The 10,088-nt window shown below is 50.5% G+C and overlaps 1 protein-coding gene across 1 annotated transcript in view; it reads right to left on the bottom strand.

The window, feature by feature from the left end:
* SSBP3 (single stranded DNA binding protein 3) overlaps positions 1-10,088 on the bottom strand; it is an 18,017-nt gene that overhangs the window by 6,030 nt on the left and 1,899 nt on the right. The window contains exons 2-4 of the mRNA XM_009084995.1: positions 3,213-3,272; positions 1,245-1,311; positions 1,060-1,136 (exon numbers count right to left, since the gene is read on the bottom strand). Coding sequence (XP_009083243.1) covers positions 1,060-1,136; positions 1,245-1,311; positions 3,213-3,272 — 204 coding nt within the window. The remainder of the gene's footprint in view (positions 1-1,059; positions 1,137-1,244; positions 1,312-3,212; positions 3,273-10,088) is intronic.

Below are 10,088 nucleotides of genomic sequence, written 5' to 3'. Positions count from 1 at the left end.
CGCGGCGCTCGACACGCGCTCGCCGCTTCCAAGTTTCCCGGAGAGCTTTGGAAGTGGGAAGCGAGCAGCCTCCCCCGGGCAAGCCGCCGCCGCTCGCCTTGGCGCAGGCCACGCTGGCAAATGTGGTTTTTTTTTTTTTTTGGGGCACAATCCTCCAGGAATGGAGGATTTTAAGCACAGCAGTGGTGCTGTTCGAGGGCTTGTCCATGAAACGATGCCTGTGCCGGGTTTTATCCCCCTGCCCTAGGATGGATCCGGGTGCCCACAGAGATGGCAGAGCATCCCTGAGCAGCATCCTCAGGCTGGTGTTAAAGAGATGACACAACTCCCTCTTTACACAACATTCACTTATCTCAACAGTCTCCGGGGGGAAAAACAAAACAAAACTCCAGCGCACCCGCTCATCTCTTGACAGACTCTGATCCTCGCGCTACAAACTCCACGTAGGCGACGATGCAGAGAGGATAAACCTCCAACCAAAATATGGTAATCTGGTTTTGAAGTCTCGTAGAAGTAACAAACAGGAGTGAGTCAACAACAAGCCACTCCATAAAGCGAATCAATGGAACGACAGCATATATTAACCCAGATCTGCTTAATTTCGAGAGTTTACTCCCCTTTCCCGAAATAAAGAGCTCGAGCAGGCAGCAGGAGGGGCAGGCAGAGGGGAACCTCACAGGGGAAAGCCTTATTCCCCTGCTAAAGGGATCTCTGCCGTTTCTTTTTATTTATTTATTTTTAATGCAAGTCTCCTTTCCCTTTCCTGCTGTTAGGGTCGTAACTATTTCCCAGGCAGGCAGCGTAATGCACTCAAAGGCTGCTCGGCGCGGAGCTAAGTGCCATCCCCTCTGACAGAAGGGCAGGAGGGAGCCTGCAATACCCTTAATGAGCTCTGAAGACCTCACTCATATTAAAAGGAGGGATTTCCAGATGCAAGACTAATGTAAAACGCATTAACACTAATGGGGGGACGGGGCGTGGGGGGGGAACTCCCAGCCCCTGGAGGTTGTTCTGATGGTGCACAGTGTCTGTATGCTGCTCTCTGGTGCTGGGGCTTACCTGCGGACCAGGACCCATGGGGCCCATCCCTCGCGGAGGATTCATCCTTTGCATGGGGCCGCCCATGTTAGGGTGCCCTGTTGGGAGGAAAGCAGGGTTGTTACATGGCACCACAGCCAGTCTGGGTCCCAAACTTACAGTTAACAAGAAACATTAATGTTCGAACCCTCCTCTGCTGGACTTACCTTGCTGTCGCGTGGGATCCATGGAATTGGGCAGCAATGGCTGTGTACCGGGAACGGCGCCCGGGGGCTGTGGAAACAAGGGAAGAAGATTAAAAAAATAAATCCTGCATCCCGCTGCATCCCACTGCTACAGCCTCCAGGTGTTTGCCTCCCTCATCCTTTCGCAAACACTCTCTAAAACCTAAACAAAGCACCAGTGTATCCTCCTCCCCCAGCCCGTGTGATGTCAGGCTGCTGTATTTTAGGGCAGTGGGGGAAAGCCTGGCCTGAGCAGGGCAGAGCTGTCCGACCCAGCAGGGAATGGTGACGAGCAGCATGGCACTCTGGTACTACACAGCACAAGGGCCAAACTGTAGAGGTTGCAGCAATCCACTGACTGTAGTGTGGAGATGTTCCATGCACAACAGAGCAGCGTTCGGACCCCTCCCCATGCAGACAGAGGGGAAGGAGGATGCTCCCCCTCCCCAAACCCACACTCTGCTTGGGCAATGCTGCTATTTAAAGTTCAAAGGCTGCTCTGAACAGATAAAGGGGAAGAAAAATGCAGATATCATCTGCCTGGGGGAAGCAAACTGTAAACAGTTTTGCTACAGCGCTGCCTTTTATTTGGATGCCGACACCAAGGATCCCAGTGCTGGGGCACAGTGCAAGCACTGGGCACACACGGCTGCCCAATCCCATTTTTTGCAGCCTGGATGCTGGCAGCAGGAGGAAGATAAACCAGGGGGCTTGTAGAGGTGGATATTTACACTTCTGCTGCCTGACCTTCCTGCCTGCCTGTTTATTCCTCTTGTCCCTCTGGATGTGACCATAACCTTGCTGAGCTCTGTGTAGGTACAAACAAGTGTTTTATACATGGTGTTTGGGGGAAAAAATTAAATCCTTCTAATTAACTTCACTCAATCCTGGATGCTTGACCCTGCTGTGGGAGCAGCCTTCCCAAACCAGTCCGCTGCCTCTCCTGCCTGCCTAGCTCACTGTGCTCACCTCCAGCAGAGCTCAGGACGAGTCTGGGAGCACAGCAGGATGGGGGACCCTGTTAAAACTGACCCATGAGGAGGTGCAGTCAATTAATACCTTGCTAAAACAGCCACCAGTACCCTGGGAGGGAGGCTCAGCCCCCACTGGGTTTTCTCTCAGCCACATCTCAGCTGTTTCACCATCATTTAGCAAGCTGCAGAGATTCAAGTCTCAAATCCAGCAAGCACAAACACGGAGCAAGCTGCTACATCCTATTTCCTGACTACCCTGCTCTTTCTGCTAATAAGAGCTATATAAAAATAACGTTGATAGCCAAAAAACAAGCTCCCAAGGTAATTTTTTCACAGTCACCTTTGCTGCTCAAAGGAATTACAGGTTTTCTTTTATTTCCCTTTAGAAACAAAAAACCTCTGGCTTGGTCATTACCCTATGGATCTGCGTGGCATCGTTGGGAAGGAGATGAATTCCTCAACCAAAGGCCACGCACGTGTCCAGGCAGCGCGTGGGGTGGAGGCCTCCATCCGTAAGGCCAGAAACAAACTGCCCTTGTTTAAGCTGGGATAAGAGGATAAACCCAACCCAAAAAATTCAGCAGTGACCTGCCCCGCTTGACCCCGCTGCTGATCTAAGCGCTCGGTCAACCCAGCAGCAGGATTATCTTCATCACTTTAATTTTCTGCGATTGCAGGGAAAATCCAGCCGGGCAGCGAGCACACAGCATGGCACAGCCTTGCTGGAAATGCCAGGGATGGAAAAGAAAGCAGCACATTCCCCACTGCTGTTTCCACCCTGAATATGCCCAGATCTCAAAGTAAAATTGAAATATGACAGTTAAGTGATGCTTGATGCTCCCACACCAGGACTACAGAGGATGACAGAAGGAGGTGATGCTTGCCACAAAAACCCAAGAAGCATCTGCAGGTTACCTCGCCCTTGTTCCCCTCCAAAACAGCCATCCCTAAGAAACCTGGAATCTCAGTGCCATACCTGGTTGCCCATCCTGATGGGGGGCCGGGGACCTCCGGCGTAGCGCGGCGACATGAACGGCTGGGGGGACACAAAAGAGGGGTCAGGGCTGAGCGGTGGGGAGGCAGCACGCTCCCCACGCACGCTGGTTAGCCTGTACACACTGCTTTTGGATTTTTTTTTTTCTGGAGACATCCTTTTCAAAAAAGTGATGTTTCAAAAGGAAAAAAATAAAAAGAAAGGTGTCTGGAGCCGGTTTTTTTAAACACTGTCTCTGTAGATTTATTGTTTTGAGAGCGTTTGACATTGGCAATACTAGGTGAGGCTGTTAAAATTAGTGCATGGGAAACCCTGCGTGTTAGACACTGTTCAAGTTTAAATATATAGAGATATATTAAAAAAAGTGGCAAATAAGCACATACAGACACGCACACACAAAAAACCCCAGTGCTAAGTACTGAAAAAAAAAACCAAGAAGAAAGGCTTAAAGTTTTTATACAATTGCTGCTATTAACAGAAGCTTAAAAACCCACATCGAGTTAAATTTTCTCAGGCTACCTTGGGAAGGTAAAACAGTCTGATACCCATGATTGACTTCTCAGTCCATTGACAACTGCATATCAAAAAAAAAAAAAAAAAGGACAAAAAAAAGAAGAAAAAAAAAGAAGAAAAAAAAGGGAAAAAACCAACATTTTGCTTTGGAGCTGGGGTGCCCGGGGGGATGCTCCCCGGGGGCGGGGGGGACCCACTGCCCCAGCATGCTGATAGAGGGGGAAAAAAAAGAAGTAAATCGAGCGCACGTCCCGGTTCACAGCCCTACCCATCGCTAGTGTCTTTACCTGACTGTGGGGTCCCATCATGCTGTTAGGATTGTGGGGTGGAGGCTGTGCGTGTGGCGAGGGCTGTGACCCAGGCGGTCCCTGTGAGGTCAGACAGTAGAAGGAGGTTATAGATTAGCACATGAAAGCGCAGAAAAGAGCTAAAAAAAGGATTCACGGGTGGACCTGTTTAGCTGGGGAGTCAGTTCTCCCGGTTTTAAGTTATGGTTTTTTTCTCTTTTTTAATCGAGTTTCTATTCATTTGTAGCTGAACAATGAGTAATGATATATGCCAAAAAAATATAGTTTCAAAATCAGAACATCTGTCAAAATACAAGTGGCCACATTGAGGGTAAACGGTCCAGTGGTTCAACCAAGTCTGCAATGATAAACACACAGGGAAACATTTCGCAGGGGCGTGCAACGAGGCAAAAAAAAAAGCAGGAGAGGACCAGGAGAGGTTGGGGGAAATAGAAAAAACACCCCCAAACCAAAAAAAAAAAAAAAAAAAAAAAAAGAAAAAAAAATAATTTTTTCCTCTCATCTCAAAGGCTGGCAACACCTCCGGGTTTGTGTTTTGAGCGTGGTTCACTGGAGGTGCTGCAGGACGAGGAGCACGTCCCAGCTCGCGCCTGGGCAGTGCTTGGCTGGCACACCCGGGGCTGCACCGCCAGGCTGAAGGGATGCAACATCCTTCCTCGAGGTGGATTCCCTAAGGATGCGAGTAAAATGCCTTGTGAGCAAAGAAAGGATGTCTAGGGGAAAAAAGAAGAGATTAGTTGGTGCAGGTTTAAGGCTGCAATGCAGCAGCTGCTGACATTTTGGGCTCGAACGCCCACTTTATTTTTTAGAAGTTTCCCTTAAAAGCACAAAATGAAGATTTGCTTGGGAAAACCACGAGCTCAGTGCAAGAATATACCGGTGCGTGTTAACGTAAGGACAGGGCGAAAAAAAGGTTCTTTTGAGTCAAAGGAGGTGTAACTGGTAGAGGAAGCAAAGCAGCTCTGTCAGTAGGTGATGGGAAGCGACGGCAGAGGCTCCAGGACCGGCGCCGGAGCAGATGTTCTCTACCTGCCTCGTTACTAATTTCAACAAGTGTTCGCCTTCTAGCTGCTGCCAGCAATGGCATGGTTTGTTACCATGAGCAATTTTCTTAATTAACAGACATTAATTAGCCATTTAGCAATTTTGCAAGCATTTGTTTAGCAGCTTTCCTAAACATGAATACCACTGTGATAATGGTACTGATTAGAGGGTCCCCTAATTAACAGTACAGGGAAGGAAAATTGAAATCACATAAATTAAAAAGGGAGGGGAAGTTAATGAAGGCAGGACATATTTGCACCTGCAAATCTTTTGTACGGCGGAAACTTGAGTGCAATGTAAATAAAGTAAGAGGGTGGGTTTTTTTCTTCTTTTTTTTTTTTTTTTTAAATTTCTTTTTTTATTTTTTTTTTTGAGCCAAGCGGATTTAAACCAACAGCCTCCTGCCAGCCTCTCCATTCCAGCCGCTGAAATCCCACCACTTACACCACCATTTTTCTCCAGGAGCTGAAAGGAACCAGCCCCTGCTTCTACTGCCCGGCAAACCTCATCTGGACGAGGTCACAGCACCTCAGGACAACCCTCCCGTTGCCTTCTCCATCCACGTCCCTCCAGAGCAAAGAAGACAAACCTCTGTGGACCCACTGTAGCATCAACCTCCTTTAGCAGAAGTTCTCTCCAAGCATGAAAGCTGACTTAGTTTTGCTTCTGAGGTGGCTAACTCTGTGTGAATGCAAACTGCTGCAGGGGCAGTAGCCACCTCCTACCACCAGTCCACGGAGGGTGACATCCCTCAATGAGGTCTGGCCCCCCCAAAGCCCTTCCTACACGTCTCAGCTGCAGGATTTAGGGTAAAGATCAGCAGGGGTGACTGAGTGATTAAACCAAGAGGAAGGGAAAAACCAGGGCTGGAAGAGGCCAGCTCTCAAGGCCCATCGATGCAAGAGTCAACGTCCTCCATGACACCTGCCTTGCTCTGCTGCAAGGAGTCATTGCTGTCCAGGTACTGACTGCACAGGCACACACACCCCATCCTCAAGTTATTAAATCCCTGATGTCCTTCCTCCTGTATGCCCCAGCATATGAGGGCATGGGGTGAGCAGGTACTGAATGTGTGGGGGACACAGCCAGCTACACACACCATGGCTGGGCCTGGAGGTGATGCTTCGGTTCTGCATTTTGAGCTTCGAAGCAAGCAGCATTTGGTTATTGGAGAAAAAGCATCTCTAAGACATGGCAGTGTTTTCACCAGAGAAAAATCCCTGTGGCAATTGGATCCAGAGAGCATCAGTTGTTTGTGCTGCTGATTGCATCCTCTGGAACGTGGTCCTGCCCCGCCGCCAGGGCTGCTCCCCGGGATGCTCCCGGCTCGGCGCCGCAGCATCCTCGTCCTTGCATTATCCCATGTGGTACCATTCCCAGTGGAGACTTCTGGATAAGGTGACTGCAGACACTCAGCTTATGCAAATGTTTTGGCGGGCAGAGAGGAGCTGAAAGCAGCTTGTTTCTTTCTCCTCCTTTTCTGGCTTTTCCCAAACAGAAACAAGCAGCAGCAACCCAAACGCTCGCTCCGGGCTGCAACCACCACGGCCCCCTCGGCACGGCTGCTCTGCTCCGCTAGAAACACAGACCCTCTGGATATTGTTATCTCCATAAATACTTGCAGATGTTTCAGGGCTGGGACCCGTGCTCGGCCGGGAACGCCTGCCGGAGCGGTTGCTTTTTCGCACGGGATTGCCTCACTGCAGAGGAAGCAGCAGATGATCCCGATGGATCATGGCAGTGGAGACAAGTGTTTTGCAGAGACGACATGTGGGCTCCAAACGACAGAACAACCCCTTTTTTCTTAAAAAAATGTGTACTTATCAGTTATTAACTACTGCTGTTAGAAAAGGAGGCTGAACACATGCTGTACTGCTTCCTCCACATCCCAAATGCTTTGGAGTCACATCCCTGCGGCAGAGCTCCATTTGACACGCCATGCTGGGTGAGCAGCTCCTGCTCTACTTCACTCTTATCTCCAGACCAATGCTCTTCCCAACCAGAGAAACTCCATCATCTCTCAACTTCTCCTTTTTCCCCCCCTTGAAACTGGACACCTTGCCAGGGGGTTATTCTTCACCTTCCTGTAGCTGCCTCAAAAAAAATGAACAACCAACCCCAAACAGCTAAAACAGCATTGGAGGAAACTGTTTTCAACAGCTGTTGGTACCTCAACCTCCCCTCTGCTTCATTTTTATCTCCCCTGTGCACTCCAGGGACTTTGGACGGCTGAAGTTTGCTGCCGCAGCTGCTTCCTACAGGGAGTTTCCAGGCGATCAGGTTATTTCCACTCTGTCTTTCATGAGCTCAACTCCTCAAACTTCTTGTAAAATATTAAAGATGGAAAATGGCACGAGCTATCATAGCTCTGCGTGTGTCAATTTATGTTTCCAGCGTAATTCACCACAAATGGATCATGTTTTATGGGCTACATACTTTCAGCTAATGGGGGAGTTTTGCTATTTAAAAACATTTTCAAGCACCTCTGGGGGTGGCAGAACAAGGCAGGATGGTACGAGAAGGCAAAGCATCACTGCCACGAGACACCGATGGTTTCGAGTTAGCAAGAGGGAGGCATCTTGTGTTTGAAATACCTGCCCCTGCCTGCCAGTTTTCACATTAGAATATACTAATATAAATTAGATGGGTGTTAATTAAAGCCGTGCCTGGGTTTATTGGAGAGGAACTTTACTTCTACCGAAGGAGAGAGATATTTTGCAAGTTGTCAAGAAAAATATAAGACATCTCAGAAGGAGCCTTTAGGAGAGATGGTCCAGGTGCCTTCAAAGAAGACCACGGTCGCCTTCCAGCATGTGGTGCTGGGTGAGGACCTTCCCCAGAGAGGGCAAGGCGAAGCAAGGCGAGGTGAGACGAGGCAAGGCAAGGCAAGGCAAAGCAAAGCAAGGCAAGGCAAGACGAGGTGAGACAAGGCAAGGCAAGGCAAGGCAAAGCAAAGCAAGTCAAGGCAAAGCAAGGCAAGGCAAAGGCAAAGAGAGGCGGGCCAAGTCCCCCCGCAGACAGCGAAAGGCAGCCGTGGGCAGGAGCTCTGCCTTGCCTGCAGCTGGGGCTCCCAACTGCAGAAGCCTGGTTTTAAGGAATATGTTTAACACAAGCTCTTCAGGAAACAAACCCATGTCAGCCGGAGCCAAGAACAGTCACCTCCATCTGGCTGGAGCACCCGAGAGAAAGTTGACTGCAAATCCCACCATATGCTCCAGACGTTCGGTACAAAAGCCTCGGGCATCCTACTAAACTTCCAGAAAAAAACTTTCTCTGATGCTTGTTTTTTCCCTTCCTCCAGCTTGGAAGCCACCTTCCTTCAAACCCTGCCTGGTGCAGGCTGATACCTAGTTCTGCCTCGGGATTTTGGGAAAGGCAGCCCGGTTTGGTGGCTCTCATGCTGCATCGCCGGAGCTGGCTGACCATCGCTAGTGGCACCCGTGGAGAAGTGGCAAATCCCACAGAGGCACCGGGGCAGCTGGGCAGGGGGAAAATGGTGGCATCCAAGGAGGGAGCAGGACAACATGGACCCTTCCTATTGTCCCTGGCTTTACCATCCTCAACCCCGTGGGCGACCTCACCCAAAGAGACACACTGCAGGACGCAAGGAGAAGAGGCAGGGAGGGCAAGGGATGTAGGGGGGGAGCCCCCCGGGCTCTGGAGCCCCCTGTCCTCCCCAGCTCCCGAGGTCTCTCTGCATTAGGGGGCAGTGTGGGTGCTTTGTTTTGGTGCATCTCGGCGCCGAGCCGCTGATGCATAGCTAACGCAGCCGCCGACATTGATTTATGGTCAACTTTCCATTTCATCAGCGCGCGGGGTACGGGGCGGTGCGGGGACTTTGCGCTGGGGAGAGGAGGCATGGTTGGGAGGGACTGCTGACTGAGCCCTCCCCATTTATTTAGTGTTCTAAAGGTGTGGTATTCACTGCTTTCAATTTTTAATTTTCCTTCCTACATTTCCCTGGCACCCCCCTGTCCCTCCTTTGAGGGATCTGCACCCGGCATCAATCCAGCTTTCAAAACAAAAGCAGGAACGCCTCCGGTGACCTTTAGGAGGATGAGCAGAGGGTTTGTTTGCTCATCTCAACGGGACAAAGAGAGAGATTTAAATAAAAGCATCTACCCACACCAGCCGTCAAGTCAACCCAGCCACCTTTTGTCCGGAGCACAGCCTGATGCTGTGCTGCTGGCTGGCACCACGAAATGCCCCAGCAGCCCAAGGGTGCCATGGGCCTTTCCTTTCCCATCATTTCAGGAAGGTTTTGGGAGACTCTGCAGGCTGCACTTCCCTTGGCCCCCAGCCCAAAGGTCACTGCTGAGCACCAGCACGGGGAGGGGACTCTCTCTGCAAGACAGTGGCTGTGAACGGGTGCTGCAGCCTGGAGTCCTCCTTGCTTCCTCCCTTCCTGTCACATTACTTCTCCTCTAAGCTCACTCCCATGGGTTTTCTGGGCTACTAAGTCCCAGGAATGGTCCATATAACTTTTTCCCTTTGCCAAATGGCAGTGGACATCCTAATGTGCTGGGCAGGGGAGGTTCATGCACCCCTAGGATGGCAGCATGAGGCTTCTGCAATGTGAGCTTTGCTGCTGACTCCTTCCTCAGCTCCCTGTGTGATGCCCTACCATGCTGGCAAGACAAGGTCCTTTAAACCCTCTCAAATATGGTCTGTCCATGCCCGCTACCCTCAGGGATATCCCTTCCAGGTCTCTGGTGCAGAACAGCAAGATGCCAAAACCCCCTGAGCCCTCTCCAGCAGTCTCCTGGCATAAGGACAGCTCTGACTGAGGTGTTACCACCAGGAACCTCACTCACTCCCAGGGCTGGCACACCACAAGGGTTGGGGAGAAGTCCTTTGCATCTTCTGTGACCTTTTTGTTTTTGCCCTCTGAAGTTCAGCACTTTAACCTCCTACAGATAGGAAACTACCCCCGAGCTGCAACCGGCTCGCCGCTGAGTCTCCAGCCCACCTTCACAAGAGCTGCTCTCCAGCA

This window comes from Acanthisitta chloris, unplaced genomic scaffold, assembly GCF_000695815.1.
Source record: "Acanthisitta chloris isolate BGI_N310 unplaced genomic scaffold, ASM69581v1 scaffold25901, whole genome shotgun sequence".
Classification (NCBI taxonomy): domain Eukaryota; kingdom Metazoa; phylum Chordata; class Aves; order Passeriformes; family Acanthisittidae; genus Acanthisitta; species Acanthisitta chloris.
The sequence above is the reverse complement of the archived record's forward strand: the minus strand, read 5'-3'. Positions and strand labels throughout refer to the sequence as shown.